We start from the raw sequence: 19,982 nt of genomic DNA, 5'->3' as shown, positions 1-19,982 counted from the left end.
TTGTCTAGTGAATCCAACATCTGGACGTCTTCAGAGTCAGTTTGTATTTATTGTTTTTTCCTTGTGTATAGACTATTCTTCCATTTTGCTTTGCATGTCTTATACTTTGTATTGAAAAACTGGCATTGAAATAATATAACAATGTGGGAAATCTGGAAATTAGATTCTCCTCCTCCCTAAGGCTTGCTGTTTTTGCTGTTTGTTTGTTCAGTGACTTTTTAAGCTAATTCTGTAAAGTCTATGTTTTTTGTAGTGGGTGTCCATAACAAACAATATAAACTTGATTAGCTTAGTGGTCAGCTAATCATTGGTCAGAAATTTCCTTAAATACCTGGAATCAGTAAGTCTCCCAGTCCTTGTCAGGGAGTTCTGTGTACATTTTGGGGCAAGTCACACTAAGCCAGAAAGTTTACAACTCTGCCTTAGATTTCAGTTTCTGCTTTTGCAGATCCTCAAGGTTAACCAGAGGTGAGAGCTTAGGGGCTTCTTGGTCATTCCTGAGCATGCACACAGCCCAAGACATGCAAACAGCCCTAAGCATGCATGTGATCTTCTAGATTCCCAGAAATATACTGGAGCTTTTTAAAGGCCCTTGTGCACATCCCTGGTGGTGTAGTGGTTAAGTGCTATGGCTGCTAACCAAGAGGTCGGCAGTTCAAATCCGCCAGGCGCTCCTTGGAAACGCTATGGGGCAGTTCTACTCTGTCCTATAGGGTCGCTGTGAGTTCATCTCGACAGCAGTGGGTTTTTTTTTTTTTTTTTTTTTTTTGGTTTTTGTGCACATCTTGTTCCCCAGATTTTCCTTTTGAGCTTTCTGGATAGTCTGTTGTTTGCTCCAGCAGTTACCCAATGCTTCAGGCAAATGTGAAGTTAAACAAAAATGGCGCTGATTGTTTTTGACAAATGCCTCTGGGAAAAATGCCGTTCACACAGGTGAAGCTACTAGTCAGATCAAATAATACAAGCCTTGTGAGTGGGGTCTTCCAGAGAACCACTAAATAAGTAAAATAATGACAATTATCTGGGAGTCAGGCTTTGAAGGAGTTTCAATTCTGATCTTTCCACTTCAATGGCTGCTAGACTGTTGGTTTCCACTGTGATATGAGCAGTGGGTTTTCAAAGCTTCTGCAAAGATGGGGAGAGGAGGATGAGAAAAAGGCAAGTTAAAATGCCACAGAACTGGCTGTTCTTCCTGAGCGTCAGCTGGTTTTCTTGAATAAGTGCTTTCTGGTTTGCTATACGCCTTGGTGAATTTTCAGAGCTCTCAAAAATTGATTCTGAAAATTTTTGTCAGTATATCACTGCTTTCTTGGAGAAGAGGATTTTTGAAGGTTCTTAACAATTCTAGATGATAGGACATAAAATGCCCTGAAGTTTTTGAATGATGAGCAAAAGCTGTATGGAACTTAATTGCCTTGCTAGATTAGAAAGACAGACCATATATCCACTAAATTTTGGCCAGGGTTCTGTTTAGAGATGCCATTAAAGGATCTAGATGGTTTGGGCAGTTGCCAGATGCAGAAGACACAGTGACAACCTCTAAGACTATTGTTTCATAATTAAATACCAAAATTGCAAGAAATGTTGTATAATGGTGATTAAGATTAAGAGTCTGGTCTTTGGAACTAGAATATTTGAAGAAATAATGGCTGAGATCTCTCCAAATTTCTGAATCTGCTCCTTAATAGCTTTTTATCTTTGGTCAAGTTACTTAACCTTTAAAATATGATAATAATAACAAATGCTATCCATAGAGTTGTTTTAAAATCCAAATAAACTAGCAAAAGTATTTGTCATAGTTCATGGCACATATTAAAAACTCAACAAATTTTAGCTTCTATTTCTGTTTTTATCATTAAGAATATAGTTCAGTATTGCTAAAAGTTATGCTTCATGCTCACCTAAATGTGATTCTTTAAGAATCACATTCAAAATAGAAAATAAATCAACATTTTCTTGCTCATAATACTTTGTTTCCCATGTTCCTCTAGGCACTGTGGTGGTACAGCAGTTGATGTCAATGATGATTAGCAAACACGATCGCCTCTTCCCCAAAGATGCAGAATTACAAAGCAAGCCCCAAGATGGAGTGAGCAACAACAACAATGAAATTCAGAAGAAAGCAACCATGGGTCAGTTACAGAACAAGGAGAATAATAATTCCAAGGACAGCCCTGGTAGGCAATGCTCGTGGGACAAGTCAGAGTCTCCCCAGAAAAGTGGCGTTGACAATGGATCTCCCACAACTCTATCAGGCAGCAAAACAAACAGCCCACGGAACAGCATCCACAAGCTGGATGTCTCTAGGAGCCCCCCTCTAATGGTCAAAAAGAACCCAGCCTTTAATAAGGGCAGTGGGATAGTCACAAATGGGTCCTTCAGCAGCAGTAGTGCAGAAGGTCTAGAGAAAAGCCAAACCACCCCCAATGGGACTTTACAGGCCAGAAGGACCTCTTCACTGAAGGGGCCTGGTACCAAGATGGGCACCCACAGTGTGCAGAATGGAACAGTGCGCATGGGCATTTTGAACACCGACACTCTTGGAAACCCCACGAATGGTCGCAGCATGAGCTGGCTGCCCAACGGCTACGTGACCCTGAGGGATAACAAGCAGAAAGAGCAAGCAGGAGAGTCAGGCCAGCACAACAGGCTCTCTACCTATGACAACGTCCATCAACAGTTCTCCATGATGAACCTTGATGACAAACAGAGTGTTGATAGTGCCACTTGGTCTACTTCTTCTTGTGAAATCTCCCTCCCTGAGAACTCCAATTCCTGTCGCTCTTCCACCACTACCTGCCCAGAACAAGACTTTTACAGTGGGAATTTTGAGGACCCTGTTTTAGATGGTGCCCCACAGGACGACCTTTCCCACACTGGAGACTATGAAAACAAAAGTGACCGGAGAAGTGTGGGAGGTCGAAGTAGTCGTGCCACCAGCAGCAGTGACAACAGTGAGACATTTGTTGGTAACAACACCAGCAACCACAGTGCACTGCACAGTTTAGTTTCAAGCCTGAAACAGGAAATGACCAAACAGAAGATAGAGTATGAGTCCAGGATCAAGAGGTGAGGAAAATCCGGAGCTTATAACTGCCAGAGAGGCTGCTATAAATTTCTCCTGGTGGACAGGATCCCAAAGAAGATTGATTATGCTGGCTGTAAAGTCGGAGAGACCTAAGTTCATGTCCCAGTTTCACCCTTTGTGAGCTGTGGAGTTTTAGGAAGGTTTAATCTCTGTGAGCCTTGGTTTCCTCATGTAAAAATTCAGATACTAGTGATATTTATCTTAAAAGCTTTTAAGAATTCAGTGAGCCTTGTCTCTGGCACAGAGAAGGTACTCAATGATGTTATGTTTTGTTATTATTCAGTAGGTGAATTTGTATTAGCAGACTGAAAGGGGAGGGGCTGTGAGGAGATGAACAGAGAATGAGAAGCTTGTTAATTTTCACTGATAAGAGGATGAAATTAGGGTAAAAATAAAAAGGTGGTATAGAAGTAAATGTACCTTTATTTTTCATTTTTCAACCATTGGATGCTGAGAGAGTACTTGCTATCTGCAGTGCTCAATTCTGCCTCTAAGGATTTAACATAAATACAGCAGACAGAAACCCTGCCCTCAGGGAACATGCTTAGATTCTACTGGGTGAGACAGTTTACTAGTATAATAGACCATATGTTAAGTAGAAGAATTAAGCAGGAAGAGACTAAGAAGTTTTGGTGATATGTAAGTTTAGACAGAATGACAGGAGGTTAAAAAAAAAAAAAAAAAAACGGAAGCCATACAGATACCTAGGGGAAGGGCAAGTGCAGATGCCCCGAGATGGGTGTGAGTAAGCAGGACAGCAGTCAGAGATGAGCTCAGTGAGTAAGCAGGAGAGCAGTCGGAGATGAGCTCAGAGAGCTAACAGGGGCCAGGAGACACAGGGGTGATTTTAAGTCTGGCTTTTACTGTTTTTTTTTTTTTTACTGTGAGATGAGAATCCGTGAAGGTTTTTGAGAACAAGGATGACATGAAGTATATTTACAGGGACTAGCTTCTGGCAGCCTGAGATGTCTCTTCATATTCCTTGGCTTGTAGAGGTTATCTTCACAGGGTACCTTCCCCCTGTGTATCTCTACTTTCATGTCTGTTTAGGACCCACAGTACTCCAGTATGATCTCATTAACTTAACTGATAACAGCAACAACATATTTTCAACCAAGGTCACATTCACAGGTACAGAGATTAGGACTTCAACATATTTTTAGGGGGGGCACAATTCAGTCCATAACAGAGAGCAAGGAATATGATTTCTGAGGGAGCTGTTGTGGTAAAACCGAATTTATTGCAATTACAATTTCCCATAGGATGTCCAAGGCAGAAGTTTGCTTAGCAACTTTCTCAGGGAAACAACCCAGGCAAGATAAGGGGCATTGGCTGAGTGTCCTGTATTCACAGTTCTCCTGGGTGTCAAATGCTTTGTTACCCTCAGAGGTGAGAATGCAGACAATGGAGCCTAGACACACTAAGTGTAAACTCTTCTAGACACCTGAGAATCGCCACACCCAACATCTTCATCACGATCACAGAAGCTATACAACTGAGTGTTCCTGTGTTCTCTGTTCAGTGAAGTGTAAAGAGAAAAATACTGAATTACTAAGTCAGGAGAACTGACAGTCCAAGGCTGATTTGGCAAGGAGCCCCTATATTGGTCTGTTTCAGGCTGTGTGATTTGGTGGACCTCTTTCTGCATGAGTGTTCTAGGATCCTCAGTAGTTTGTGCATATTAGTCTTTGTCCTGCTTTATCTTCTTCCATAACCCTAAACTCCAAATGGCTTATTTTTTTATATAGCCTTTTTTGTTGTTGTTGCTATTGAGCAATTCTGACTCATAGCAACCCTATAGGACAAAGCAGAACTGCCCCATAGGGTTTCCAAGGAGTGTTTGGTGGATTTGGACTGCTGGCCTTTCAGTTAGCAGTCTAGCTCTTAACCACTGTGCCACCAGGACTCATTTTTTTCCTTTAATTTATCTTAATATGTTTCCCATCCATTTATCAATTATTGGGACAAATCATGCACATTTGTAAAAAAAAAAAAACAAAAAAGTTTTTTTTTTTTTTTTAAAAAGCCATGGTAAAATAAATGTAAAGACAAGTACTATTTATATACAGGTAGTCCCTGACTTACAGCAGAGTTCCATTCCAATGACTCTGTCGTAAGTAGGTTTTGATGTAAGTCAAAAAGCTCATTTTTTTAATGTAGTTTTCATTATTATTGTCTTTTATTATCTGTATCTTTATAAATTCAATCTTTATTTCTCTTTGGGGGCTGGAGACATTACATATACATGTACAGATTTATTTTAATACATACAGACATATTACTAACAATAAGATATACAAAAAAAATACAGGCAGTTAAAACTGCAGTTTGTCATAACTTGAATATGTCATAAGTTGGGGACTACCTGTATTAAATTAAAAAATTACTTCCTTGTGAAGTATTTTTGTAGGTTTGCTCAACAGAAACTTGATTTGGATTTTTCTGTATAATGCTGAATGACCGGAGGCTTAAATGGAAGAAAAATGTCATCATCTTACAGGGTTATTCTGCTCTTTGAATGTAGTTTTTGGAACCAATTGCCACTGGAATTCTGAATTTCTGCCAATGCGTGATGATAATTTAGCACTTAGCACTGGAAAGCTTATCTTTCAAGACAAGGGATAACACTTTAAATTTGTATTAGGAAGGGAAAACATTCCGAATCACTGCCGATATGCACATTTATTTCTGAGAATGTCAGTGATACATGTGTATTCTGAGATCTATAGTACATTCCAAAAACTTTGATAAAATAACAGAGCTTTCCAACAGAGTGCCAATGGTCCATCTCAATGTATATTCTTACTCATAAAATCAAGGTGTAGGGGGAGGTCTGCAATAATTAGGACAGGTGTGGAGGAGGGTGCTATATGCACAAGCCATAGAAATATAAGATGTCAACTGTTCCAGTTAATTTTTAGTTATTCTTGTTTAAAGTTATGTGGCTCTCTTTAAATATCTTTTTAACTGAAATGCAGAAGTGTTTAGATGATAAAAAAAAAATAGAGTAAATATAATTTACTTTCTTTGTTTAATCATTGATTGATATATGCAGTAAAACCTGCAAAATTTGGCACCTGTGTAAGGCAATAACCTGTGACAGAAGGAAAACTCAAACATTTTCCATTAAAATCAGTGATAGAAAAGTGATAAGACTGCACCCTGTCAAAAGCAGAAACTTGTAAGATCCAAAAAAGCAAGGCACTCCCACTCAGTTCAGGTTCTCACAGATTTAACTGTGTATGGAGCCCCTGGGTGGTGTAAAGAGTGTTTGACTACTAGCCTAGAGGTTGGCACTTCATTCTCACCCAAGGGCACTTCAGAAGACAAGCCTGGTGATCTGTTTTGAAAACCCTATGGAACAGGTCTACTCTGCACACATGGGGTCATCCTGAGTCAGAAGCGACTTGATGGCTACTAGCAACAACAAATATATAGGTATATGTATACACACACGTATATATACATACACACACATCTATATACACACACACACACTCCCAACCCATTGCCATTGAATCGATTCCAACTTATAGCAACACACACATACACACAAATTAGCTTGTAAGCATATAGGTATGTTGTTCTTTCTTCCCCCAAATTGGTTGATAACTTCCTTGTATTATATTGTGGTCATAGAGATTAGATTGCATGATGTCAGTTCTTTGGTCTGGTAAAAACTATTCTGTTATTATTGGGTTAGGATTCTATATATAACCAATAGATTGTCTATTTACCAAGCTTCTCAAATTTTCTACATTTCTCCTAAGTTGTATCAGATAGATATACTACTATTTTTCAGAAAGGTATCTTAAAATCTCCTAATATTCATGGGGACTTATCATTTTTTTTTTTTTTTTTTTTTTGGTAATCCTATGAGATTTCTTATTGAATAATTTGAGGTTATACTACAAAGTGAATAAAAGTTTAGAATTTTTATATTTTCCTGATAAAGTGATCTTTTTATCATTAAGCATTGAAGCCCACTGCCATCAAGTCGATTCTGACTCATAGAGACCCTACAGGATAGAATAGAACTGCCCCATAGAGTTTCCAAGGAGCGCCTGGTGGATTTGAACTGCTGACCTCTTGGTTAGCAGCCGTAGCATTAGGCATCTTTAATTGTAATAGTGCTTTTTGCCTGAAAATCTAGTCTTTCTTTTGAAAGATATATCTTTTTCTATCTTTAACTTTCAAACTTTGTTTCATTATTTTATCTGAGGACTTACATATTTTTCAATTCTGGATCCACCATCTTTTTGCCTATTCCTTTTCTCCAGTTTTCCTAATTTTTTTTTCCCTTCTAGGATCTTCTCATTCTACCCTTCATGTCTGTTCACCTCTGTTATACATGTATATGTTTTGAAAATTTCTATATTTGTCTTTCTACATGACATTCTGGGTCATTTTTCGCAGACCTATTTTCCAGTTTACTAATTCTCTCTTCTGTTGTTTCATTTCTACCACTGGGAGAGGGCAATGAGTAGAGTTTTTCTAGTTCCTCTTTCGTAAAGACAATTGATGTTCTAAGCTCTCCTGAATCACTTTCATCTCATATCTCGCCATATTGGAGGCCTCATCTCTTGTGAAAAATAAAACCTAGCCCCCAGCCTCTAGGGCCTGTATTAGGACCAATATCCTTTGCGTGCTTTCACTTACTGTTCTAAATTTGCACTTCTTTCTCAGTTCTGATACCTGGATTTTTTTTTTTTTTTTCTTTTAACCTTGGCTATGCATTTAAAAATATTTTTCTGTTTTTCCAGCCTTTCTGTGTGTTTGCGTTAAGAGGGGTTTCAACTCAGCCCATTAGATTCCTGGAAGCTTCATGCAAATACCTGATGCATATAAATATATCAATATATTGTTTTGTAAACCTTGTCTTTGTATTTAAGCTACGATTTTCTCCAGATTTTTTTTTTGTTGTTGTTATAAAATAGCTTGTAGAATTATTCTGGGTGACAACCAGCACAACCAGGCTCTTACGTAAAAATGCAATCGTGTTTAAATAGCTTTTTAGATTGTGTAAGAAGTATTATTTTTAAAAACCCTAGCTGCTTACAAAGGGAAAGTAGATTCATATTTAAGTGTTCTTATTATCTTGATGAAATATCAACACATAAGCTCATTGTTTTCAAAATAGAAAAATAATTGAGATTTTTATCTTAAAATTGTTATTAAAATAGTCAGATTTCTGAGAGCTACACAAGTATCAGTCTTTCAAGTTTCAGTGATACGTTAAACTTCGGAATCGACTCGACGGCACTGGGTGTTTGGGTATGTTAAACTCAAAGATGTCCAAAGGGACTTTGGCTCAGACTAGGAAAGATGAAAATTAGGCTTTTGCCAAGATTTATCTTTCTAATAAGCAAGTACCCTTTTATAAAAAAGTTACATGTGCTTTGGATCTTAATTCTGGAGAAAGCACAGTCTCTGTTTTTAGGAAAGTTACCTAAAGTTATATAATTTTTCAAAAGAATACAACTATTGATTTATAGAGATCTAAAATACATATTTCTTAAGATATATTAACAACCTGAAAGGTGTTAGAATTAAGGATAGCCGTCTACTTGGATGGGCTCCATTATTACGAAATATCAGGTTGATTGCTTATTTAACACCTCTCTTGTCAGTGTAAGGGTCTATTTTGGTACCACTTTTATAAGCTGGAACTCCGGAAAAGTCTAGTCTTAGCAGTGAATTTAATCTATCATTGCCGTTTTTGCTATCAGTATTTTTCCTTGATAGAAAGCAAATATCACTGCCCTCCTTTTTCTTCCAACTTTTTCAGACTTTTCTCTTTTCATTTAGTGAAGTCAAATTTACATTCAGTGTTCTGCAGGAAGCCTTCAGGGTTGGCCTATGTCCTGCTTCTGCCGCTTGTGTGCCCCATGACATGGGTCTCTGGCTTCTCTGTGCTTTCATTTTTTCAATATTAAATGACAATTAAGCACTACCAAGATTCCAAGAGACATATAGGGTCTTTATTGCTAAAATTATAGTAAATCATCTAAGGAAATATTTTAAAAATACAAAAGCAGCACTTTTTAAATAATTGGGCCTTGCTTGACTGATTTGAAGGGGCTCATTCAAATTTCCCTAGCATCGTAGAGATGAGGTTTAGAAAATATTTGTATCTCTTTCCTACTTCAAGCGAGTAAAATTGCTTTATCTCTTTTTACCACCCCCCTCCACCCTTTGCAGCTTAGAACAGCGAAACTTGACTTTGGAAACAGAAATGATGAGCCTACACGATGAACTGGATCAAGAAAGGAAAAAGTTCACAATGATAGAGATCAAGATGCGAAATGCTGAGCGAGCAAAAGAAGATGCAGAGAAAAGAAATGACATGCTACAGAAAGAAATGGAGCAGTTTTTTTCCACGTTTGGAGAGCTGACAGTGGAACCCAGGAGAAGTGAGAGAGGAAACACAATATGGATCCAGTGAACCTGGTTTCTCCCGCTCTCTCCAATGGCTGTGGGAAGGACTCTGGGAATTCTGGTGGAATAGTATATGGGAACAGGTGGCTGGTCACCTGACTGTACAATGCTTTAAGTGGTGAAAGAATATTATTTACAAACATTAACCATCCACATTTGCAATGTGTACCAAAGTTATATTGTGCCCCATAATGCTACTGTCAAGTGTTACAACTGGATATGTGTATATAGAGTAGTTTTTAAAAAGTAAACTAAAAATGAGAAGCATATCTCCAGAATTATTTTATTGCAAGTCTTGTATTTAAACTGTTAAATCAATAAGTTGTTGCAATTTAGCTTGCTTTCAAGCTTCACCCCTTGCACTTAACATAAGCTATTTTTGGCATTGTGTTATCATCCGCTTATTTTATAGATCGATATTTTTATTTCCCCTTTTGCTGAGGAAATGAAGATAAGCAGAAATATAAATATATATGAATATATATATAATATGAGTTATTAAAATCGAAAGAATACTTTGTGGCTGTGCTGTTTGTGCCAATAGACCTTGCCTGTGACCAAAAAAAGAAATGTAAATAGTTTTATAAAATATGGTAAAATCACCAGGGACCTTTGAGCTGCTCTTTAAATTCTTCCCTTGGCACTGCTCAGTTTTTCCTTGTGAGATGATTTGATACAGGAAATTGGGGACTGTGTAAATGCCCTCCCCTTATCTGCTCGCCAGGAGATGCATATTTCCTATGCAGGCTACACCTTAAAGGGAATTAAAGAAAAAAAAAAGGTGAAAAAAAAAAAAAAAGCATTTAACCAGTCATGCCTTGAACTACTCTGTCCTCCTGGACTGAATCTCTGTAACGGCTGGATGGTGATCACAGGCATTCTTCCTGCTGTTTGGAAGTTGGGAAACACTGTGTGCTGAAGTGTGCCCACGTGAGCACCTGCCCCCACTCTCGCCTCTCCCCACCACCAATTGCACTTTGGAAAGCTGGCAGTGAGATGGTATTACTGTGCCTCTCTCAGTTAAACTGCTAGAATGTGTGCCAGTAAAGTGACATTTTTCTCTCCCTCAAGCTGTTTTGTTGTCGTCTGGGATTCCTCTTTGCGCCTACAGCTGGCAAAGGCAGTTTGCAGCGAGAGGGGAATGTTGGGGGAAAGAGAACCTGGATGGAAAAGGGCATGCGTTTGGAAGAAACAAAATATAACTTTGCTTCTAATTTTGACAATAATGTCCGTCCTCGTTGAAAACATATTCATTCTCAGTACTTTAAAACTTGATTGCTTAAAGGTCCGATTTTGACAGGACTTGTGCATTTCCGTGATGATAATTTTGTAGAAAAGTCCGAGGCTTGCTGGAGCTAGAGTTTTGGGAGGACAATTCTTCACACTTCGGTAAAACAATGATATTGAAAGTCAGTCATTTAAATCTTTCCCACATGCGAACAGAAAGTCACAAAAGGCATCATCAGAAATAAAGACTACTTGAGTTTATGGGATTTATGTGGTTTGAAGGTTGTATGTTTGTATGCGTTATTTATTTTCAAGGGGGATATTGGTGTTCGTAGCATTCATGCTTGACACTATTTTTTGTTTATATCCTCCTACTAAGCAAGCTCATGCGGTCCCTCAGTATCAACCATTATCCATTTAGCAATGACTTCTTTATCTTTAGTTCCATTTTCTCTCTCTTTCCAATTTCTTAATCAGATACCTCTACCTGGATGTCCTATAAAAACCCAAACCAAATTCATTGCCATTGATTCAATTCCGACTCATAGCGACCCTATAGGACAGAGCAGAACTGCCCCGTAGGGCTTCCAAGGCTGTAATCTTTAGGGAATCAAACTGCTACATCTTTCTTCCATGGAGCAGCTGGTGAGTTTGAACCACCATTTTGGGTAGCAGTGGAGCACTTAACCACTGCACCACAGGGCTCCTGGATATCCTATAGGGAATTCCAATCAAAATGTGCAACACTGATTTCAAGAATTGGCCCCCACCCCCACTCCCGCACTGTTGCTATGCCTTTTTACCTTTAGCCATCTCTTAGTTAATGAAACCTCAGACTGAGCTAAGAGGCTGTATGATGCGATAGTAAAACCAAGGGCTGTGCAGTCTGCCTGGGTTCACATTTCTACAATTTATTAGCTGTTACTGAACCTTCCAAGAATAACTTTTTTTCATCTGTACGATAGGAATAATAAAAATACCACTCGCAGAGACTTGTAAAGTGGTTTCTCTGAGATAGCTTATGTTGGGGCTGAGCACACACCTAGTGTAAAGGAAGGATTTCAGAGATGTTCATTTCTAATTTCTCTACTCTCTTCTTCATTATTAAATTCAGTCACCAAGTTCTGTTTATTCCACTCAACATGTCTTTGATCAATTTCTCCTTACCTTTTTAAGAAAGCATCCTCCCCAGCCACTTTTATTCCAGTATCTCTTCTCAACCTTCGTCTTTTGCAGGCTACCCTTTCTGCATCACCTATCTGACCATATCCTGACCTTACTAATAACAGTTGATGACTGTCGCCCACAGAATAAAACCCTTCAAGCCATGGAAAAGGCTCTGATTTCCAGTTTCATTCTTATCTACCACTTCCCCTATGCCACATACCATGCCATTTGCTGCCTCTGGAACCTTCCATCTGCTATTGCCATGTCTGTTTTGTCTGCCTTTCTTCTTCTATCTGGCAAACTCCAGTCATCCTTCAAGACCCATGTCAAATATCAGTTCCCTTTTGAAGCTTCCTAGAATCTCCAAGGAGAGTTAGTTACCTTTTGGGTTTCCAATTTTTGTGTATCATTTTTAGCCTTCCCCACATCTGACTATTTTCTTCACCAAATAAGCAGCATTTTGGGAAGGTCACGTGTTGCAATGGAAATCACATGCAACTGAGAGCCAGACAGTCTTAGTTATGAGTCTCAACACGCCTTACACAAGATGCATGGCAACTACAAGTCACTTAACTCCTCTGAGCTTTGGTCTGCTTGTTTTTAAAGTGGAGATAATAACTGCTACAAGGTAGGGGCATTGTAGTGCTTAAAGGTAATAAGTAATGTCACAGTATCCCAGTGCCTGGCACTTAGCTCCATTGATAAATAGTGATACTTAAGGGACCAGAACCATATCTCATTTATCTTAAATCCCTCTGCCTTCACCCCTATACAACCCTCTGGCTGGCCCAGAGCGTTATCAATAAAGTTGTTGAATGAGAAATATATATATATATAATACCTTCCTGTTAGCCATTGATACATGAGAGATGCTGTTACCAATTTTAAGTGTCAATCTCAGTCATGTTGACTTCCAATCAATAGATTCCATGACCAGTGTGTGCATCTGGACTTCGATTAGTTCTTCTGTTAGTTTGGTTAAAAACCTAGAAAACATCAACTGAAAATGTATGTAAGACTAAATTGGAAATTAGTAAGAATACAAAGAACGTAGTATCTAAGGTTCATTTTCTATGTCCCATATATGCTTCTTGTCTTAGTCATTTAGTGCTGCTATAACAGAAATGCCACAAGTGGATGGCTTTAACAAAGAGAGGTTTATTCTCTCACAGGCTAGTAGGCTGCAAGTCCAAATTCAGGGCATCAGCCCCAGCAAAAAGCTTTCTTTCTCTGTTGGCTCTGGAGGAAGGTCCTTGTAATCAATCTTTCCCTGGTCAAGGAACTTCTCAGGCACAGGGACCCCAGGTTCAAAGGATGCACTCTGCTCCCGGCACTGCTTTCTTGGCAGTATGAAGTCCCCAACTCTCTGCTTAGCTCCCTTTCCTTTTATATCTTGTAAGATAAAAGGCAGTGCAGGCCACACGGAGAGAAACTCTCTTTACATTGGATCAGGGATATGACCTGAGCAAGGGTGTTACATCCCACCCTAATCTTCTTTAACCACAGGCAGAGATTATGATTTATAACAGATAGGAAAATCACAAAATGGAGGACAACCACACAACACTGGGAATCATGGCCTAACCAAGTTGACATGTATTTTGGGGAGACACAATCCAACCCGTAACACTTCTTTAAACTTATCTAGGTAATTAAACGTGCTTCCTAAATTCTAAGCTCGGAAGAAAGGATTTGCTTCTAATTGTTGGGCCTACCATTCTGGCTTCGCTGGTCAAACTACATGGCTGGCTATCTTCTGGAGAACATTTAAAATAGAATTGTGTATGACTTTGGGCCAACTGAAACGTGGATTTAATATGTAATATACTGTGAAATGACTACAAACCCCAAATGGAGTTTAGATAAAGCCATTCTTATTTACTCACAAACTGGAACCTCCTTTAAAAGCAAAATTAGATCATTCCAAGGTAGGATAGTTTATATTACTGATATAATTATCTCACCTCGAAAATTCAGGAGAGTATTAACATTATACCACAAAACCTCAGTGCTCTCTACATTGCAGAGCTGCACCCTAAAAATTTTAAGGTGGCATCACAGAAAAGAATAGGCATGAGCTTTTGGAATTAGAAATCTAGATTCAAATCCCAGCTCTGCTACTTTACAGCTGGCTGACTTTAACACGTGCTACTTAATGTCTGCAAGTCTTAATTTGTTTTTCTGTAGTGTGGTTAATAATAGTGTCTCCCTCATACGGTTTTTGTGAGGAATAAATAAGATACCTGAAGCACCTAACACAGTGCCTAGGACATAGTCTGTGGTCAATAAATGATACCTGACAGCCCTCAAGGAGTCCCAAGGTGGTGCAGTTGAGCGCAAACTGAGTGCACTCAGCAGCTGAGTGCAGTTAATGATCTACTTTAGAAAAATCATCTATTGAAAACCCTGTGGAGCACATTTCTACTCTGAGATGCACCAGGTTGCTATGAATCAGAATTGACAGCAACTGGTTTGGCTTTGGTTTGGTCAACCCTGAAACTCTTCTGTTGAAAAGGTGTTCCAGCTTCTAGAGAACATTACTGGGTTTGGGCCTCAGGAGTGTGACCAGAAGTGAAACAGTAGCATGTTAACCAGCACAAAGTACAATTATGTCCCTGTTCCAAATGTTCCAGTGTTATCTGTGCCCATATAATGTGCCAGAGATTGATGGCAAGGAAGGGCAGCCCAAAGCACCCTTTGTAGTCTGAGATGATACAATTACCTCCATGATCTGAGAATAACATCTAAGCAACTAGCTGTACCTGTCCTTCATCCACTCTGTCCATGTGCACCCTAAAGAGGATGTCAGGTACCAAAAGTACTGGGTAAAATATAATAAAAGTGTCTAAGGGCATGGGCCAGTGAAGCTGTCTATACTTACATCAGCATAATTATTGATGATGTTGTTAGGTGCTGACAAGTCAATTTAGACCCATGGTGACCCCAAATGACAGAGTCGAACAGCCCTATAGAGTTTTCTAGGCTATAATCTTTCTGGGAGCAGATCATCAGTTCTTTCTTCCTTACAGCCACCGGATGGGTTTGAACTGTCAACTTTTTGGTTAGCAGCAGAGTGCTGAACTGTTTCACCAGCACTCCTTCAGCATCACCATTAGTGAATATTTTCTGAAGCCTCCACATGCCAGGCCAGCACTAGGCCAGGTTCCCTTTGAGATCTAGTGAAGATAGATGTGTCTACAATAACAACCTCCCCTGCAAAAAAAAATCTGTGGCTGAGTGGATTCTGACCCATAGCGACCCTACAGGACAGAGTAGAACTGCCCCATAGGGTTTCCAAGTAGCTGCTAATGGATTTGAACTTCTGACCTTTTGGTTAGCAGCCCCTATCACTTAACCACTGTGCCACCAGGGCTCCCTCAATTTTTTTTTTTAATTACCATAAAATACAGTAACCGTACCCATCGAGTGCATTCCCACTCATAGCAGCCTTACAGGACAGAATAGAGCTGCCCCAAAGAGTTTCCAAGGAGCACCTGGTGGATTGGAGCTGCCAACCTTTTTGGTCAGCACCCATAGCCCTTAACCACCACACCACCAGGGTTTCCTAAAACACAGTAGTCTCCCCTTATCCTTGGATTCACTTTTCATGGTTTTAGTTACCTACAGTCAACCCTGGTCAAAAATATCAAATAAGTAGCATGATGAAATCCCTTGCTGTCCTGCTCTGTGTCACTCGGGACGGGAATCATCCCTTCGTCCAGTGTACCCACGCTGTCTACACGACCCGCAGTTAGTTACCTAGTAGTCATCTCAGTTATGGGGTCAACCGTCACGGTACTGAAGTGTTCGTGTTCCAGTAATCCTTAGTTTACTGAATAATGGCCCCAAAGCACAAGAGTAGTGATGCTGGAAATTCAGATATGCCAAAGACAAGGTGTAAAGTGCTTTCTTTAAGTGAAAAAGTGAGAGTTCTCTGTTTAATAAGGAGAGAGAGTGAGACCATATTCACATAACTTTTGTTACAGTATATTGTTATAATTTTTATATTTTACTATTGTTGTTGTTAATCTCTTTCTGTGCCTAATTTATAAATTAAACTTTATCCAAAGTATGTATGTAAAGGAAAAAATATAGTATATACAGGATTTGATACTAGCATAGATTTCTAAGCATCCACTGAGGGTCTTGGAACTTACCTCTCACAGGTAAGGGGGGATACTGTATGATGCAGAGGGTCAGCAATAAAGAGGAAGACCCTCAGTGAGATGGACTGACACAGTGGCTACAACAATGGACTCAAACATAGCAACAGTTGCAAGGATGGCACAGGACCAGCCGGTGTTTTGCTCTGTTGTACAGACGGTTGCTATGATCCGGAACCGACTCCATGGCACCTAACCACAGCAGCAACGTGACGTACTATGAAAGGGATTACAGGATCACAAAGGTGAAGCTGGGAAAGGCATCGCAGACCCAAGACTTTGATGTGAGTCCTGAAGGATGAGTAGAAAGTCAGACTGAGTAGCAGTTTTGAACAGTGGCCTCCCCAGCCATGAAATAGCCCATCCAAAGGTGCCTTTGGTACAGACATATTTTATGGAGCCCCCTTTAAATGGGTCATTTTTTCAACAAAATAAAATGACCTATCAAGTCCATGCCATCAAGGTGCATTAGACCTTATAGACACACCGTGTGCCCCAAAAATGCACTTAGGAACCTGGTGGCATCTCTTTTATTCAAAGAAAGCAGTCAGAACTGGAAACATTTTGCCTTGTTTGAACTCACACACCACTGGAAAGGAGGGCAGGAACTATGGCTCCCAACGGTCTCTTTTCATTATTCTCTTTTTAGTCTTCCTAATTGCACAAGCAGGGAATGAGTTGTAAGTTAGAAATGCTCAGCTTAAAGGCCTTTTTCTGCAAAGCAACTTGGAACACTACCAGTTCCCCAGGCAGCCAACGCTTACTGAACCTCTTACAGATCTTTGAGTATAAAGTTTAGCTGATGAAAAGCGTGTTTTTTAATGCATCATTTGTCGCTCGGGTCCAAGGTGAAAGAGTGTTCTTGTTAGGGGCCATTGACTCAATTTTTACCACATAGTGACCCCATATGGCCAAGTAGAACTGCCCATAGAATTTTCTTGGCGGTAATCTTTACAGAGCAGTTCACCACGTCTTTCTCCCGCAGAGCCACTGAGTTAGAACCGCCAACCCTTCAGTTAGCAGCTGAGTGCTTAACTGGCACCACCAGGGTTCCTTTGATGTAAAGGTACTTATTCTTTATTTATGAATTTTGTATAGCTGTTACTGGCATGGGTCTTCGAGGGTCAAGCCCAGGAGAGACCAGACCTTATGGAGAATTTTACTTTCTTTTTTTTTAAGTAGAGAGTACATGTAACAAACACTGAATTGTTTGAATAACAAAACAGCACCACCTGCTGTGAATAAAACTCTCACCTCCGAGAGGTCCACAGTGGACTACCTGCTCTTCTGAGAATACCATTTCCACCCAACTCTCTCAACTCTCTCCCCGCAACACACATATTTCCTGCCTCCTTTTTTTTTTTTTTCTGATCCATTAGAATTGATTATGTACCACATAAAAGAGATCTCCAGGGTTGGTTAGGCCATCACACCTTCATCCTGATTGTTGTTATTAGTTGCTGTCATGTCGGCTCTGACTCATGGTGATCTTAGATATTACCAGAATGAAATGTTACTCTGTCCTGGACCATCTTCTTCACAGCTGATATGTTTGAGTCTATTGTTACAATCATTCTTAATTATCTAACGCCAGAATGGTCCAAACTCCTACATATTGCTCAGTGTGCACCCCCATTTGCTTTAAGATCTGACCCCTCTTCAACCCACAAACTTTTCTATTATACCATCTAGATTTTACAGCCACCACCAACCATCCTCCCCCAAACCCCTTTTTCTGAAATATGGTTATCTCCTGAAGATATCACTTCCGCTTCAGCTCTCTCAAGCATGGTTGTTTTCTTTCCCACAAACTGCATGTCGTTGGCCTGAAGAAGAGGTATTGCTTCGCACATTCCTACTACTTCTAGACTTTGGTTCCCCTTCCTTCCTAAAAACCTCCTAGGAGGCACATCCTTATCATTCATTGAATATTTTAGCACCTAACCATTTTTCCTCCAACACTACTCGTACTCCATCTACCAATGTGGTTATTCAGCTCCTTGACTTTGTCACTTCTGCTAATCTTGCACTCCTCCTGCCCCAAATCAGCTGTCTACTGCTATGGTTATATACAATGTCATTACCATTAACTACATCATCACCAAAGTTTCCATTGCAAAGCATCTCACTTTCTGATCATTACTTCTGTTTCTAGCTCATTCCTCTTAGTACCATCACTCCAACAATTCCTGGATACCCTCTATGCTCTCACACGCACACACAAAATATCTTTAAGCCATTGACTTTACTAAGCTTTCACTGCCTATCATCTCTGTCATGATTAAGTTTATGTGTCAGCTTGGCTAGGCTAGTTATTTAATCAAACACTAATCTTGGTGTTGCTGTGAAGGTATTTTGTACATGTGGTTAACGTCTGCAATGATTTAACTTTAAGTAAAGGAAATTACCCTCAGTAATGTGGGTGGGCCTCATCCAATCAGTTGGAAGGACTTAAGAGCAAAAAACTGAGGTTTCCCAGAACAATTTTGTAGTCAAGAAGGCGGCATCAACTCTTGCCAAGTTTCCAACCTCCTCTACAGATTTCAGACTCACAATTATGTAAGCCAGTTCCTTAAAATAAATCTATCAACCAATAAACAAATAAACACACAATATCTTCCACATCATCACTTTCCTCCTTGCTCAGCTTAGATTCTGTGGCTCCTCATTAAAATTATTCTTGTCTCCCTTCTTAAATCCTTTGATCCTCTCTTTCCCCATCTCCGCACACTGTACTCATTTGGGGGAGGGGACACAACTCTGAATAAATCCAATCTATGCATACTCCTAGCCTGCACCCAAGAAACTAAACATAGCTGGAGAACCAAAGGCAATCATGTTGTCTTTTCTTACTTTATATTCATGACCTCACATGGATTTCATCACTGCCTAGTAATTAGATTTACACTTTCCAATGACAATTTCACAGTTGCCTCAAAACTCCCACTTGATTCTCAGCTGATAACTTTACTTCTGTTTTTACTGAGAAAAAAAGATCAGAAGAGCATATCCTTATGTCCTATAATCATATCTACCAAACTACCTGTATGTGACCCATACGCACTGCCTTACCTCTTGCTACAGTGACTGGTCTGACTGCTCCAGCCTGGCCAACTCTTCTGCTCAAGTACTGGAGCTCATCCCTTTAACCTTTTCAAGCATGTTTCTTCTGCAAGTACTACTTTCTGTTTTATATAACAATTTTCGTTCTCTTTCTATAGGATTAGTCTCATCAACATAGATTCATATTGCAATGTTGTTGTTAGGTGCCATCCAGTTGGTTCTGACTCATAACAATCATACATCGACGAAAGGAAACACTGCCCAGTCCTGTTGCATCCTCACAATCTGTGCTTAAGCGCACTGTGGCAGCCACCATGTCAACCCATCTCATAAGGGTTTTCCTCTTTTTCACTAACCCTCTACTTTACCCAGCATGATATCCTTCTTCAGGGACTACTCCCTCCTGATAAAATGTCTAAAGTATGTGAAATGAAGTCTAGCTATCTTCACTTCTAAGGACAATTCTGGCTTCACATTTCCTAGGCAGATTTGTTTGTTCTCCTGGCAGTCCACGGTATAAGCAATATTCTTTGCCAACACCGTAGTTCAAAGGCATCAATGCTTCTTCAGTCATCCTTATACATTGTCTTGCTTTCGCATACATATGAGGCGGTTGAAAATATCATGGCTTAGGTAAGGCACACGTTAGTCCTCAAGGTGATTTCTTGAAGAGGTCTTTTGCAGCAGATTTGCCCAGTGCAATAAGTCATTTGATTTCTTGACTGCCGCTTCCGTGAGCATTGATTGTGGATCCAAGTAAAATGAAATCCTTGACAACTTCAGTCTTTTCTCCATTTTTCATAATTTTGCTTATTGGTCCAGTTGTGAGGATTTTT

The 19,982-nt window shown here is 39.7% G+C and overlaps 2 protein-coding genes across 14 annotated transcripts in view; both read left to right on the top strand.

The window, feature by feature from the left end:
- ARHGAP24 (Rho GTPase activating protein 24) overlaps positions 1-11,013 on the top strand; it is a 703,232-nt gene extending 692,219 nt beyond the window's left edge. For all 13 annotated transcript variants that reach the window (XM_049885808.1, XM_049885804.1, XM_049885803.1 and 10 more), the window contains 2 exons: positions 1,992-3,069; positions 9,290-11,013. In XM_049885808.1, the coding sequence (XP_049741765.1) occupies positions 1,992-3,069; positions 9,290-9,533 (1,322 nt within the window). In that variant the 3' untranslated portion in view covers positions 9,534-11,013. The remainder of the gene's footprint in view (positions 1-1,991; positions 3,070-9,289) is intronic.
- The window catches only part of PTPN13 (protein tyrosine phosphatase non-receptor type 13), a 1,019,774-nt gene that overhangs the window by 37,234 nt on the left and 962,558 nt on the right, over positions 1-19,982 (top strand). The gene's annotated exons all lie outside the window — the stretch shown is intronic.

This window comes from Elephas maximus, chromosome 5 (assembly GCF_024166365.1).
Source record: "Elephas maximus indicus isolate mEleMax1 chromosome 5, mEleMax1 primary haplotype, whole genome shotgun sequence".
NCBI lineage: Eukaryota > Metazoa > Chordata > Mammalia > Proboscidea > Elephantidae > Elephas > Elephas maximus.
This window is presented reverse-complemented; position numbering and strand designations above follow the sequence as displayed.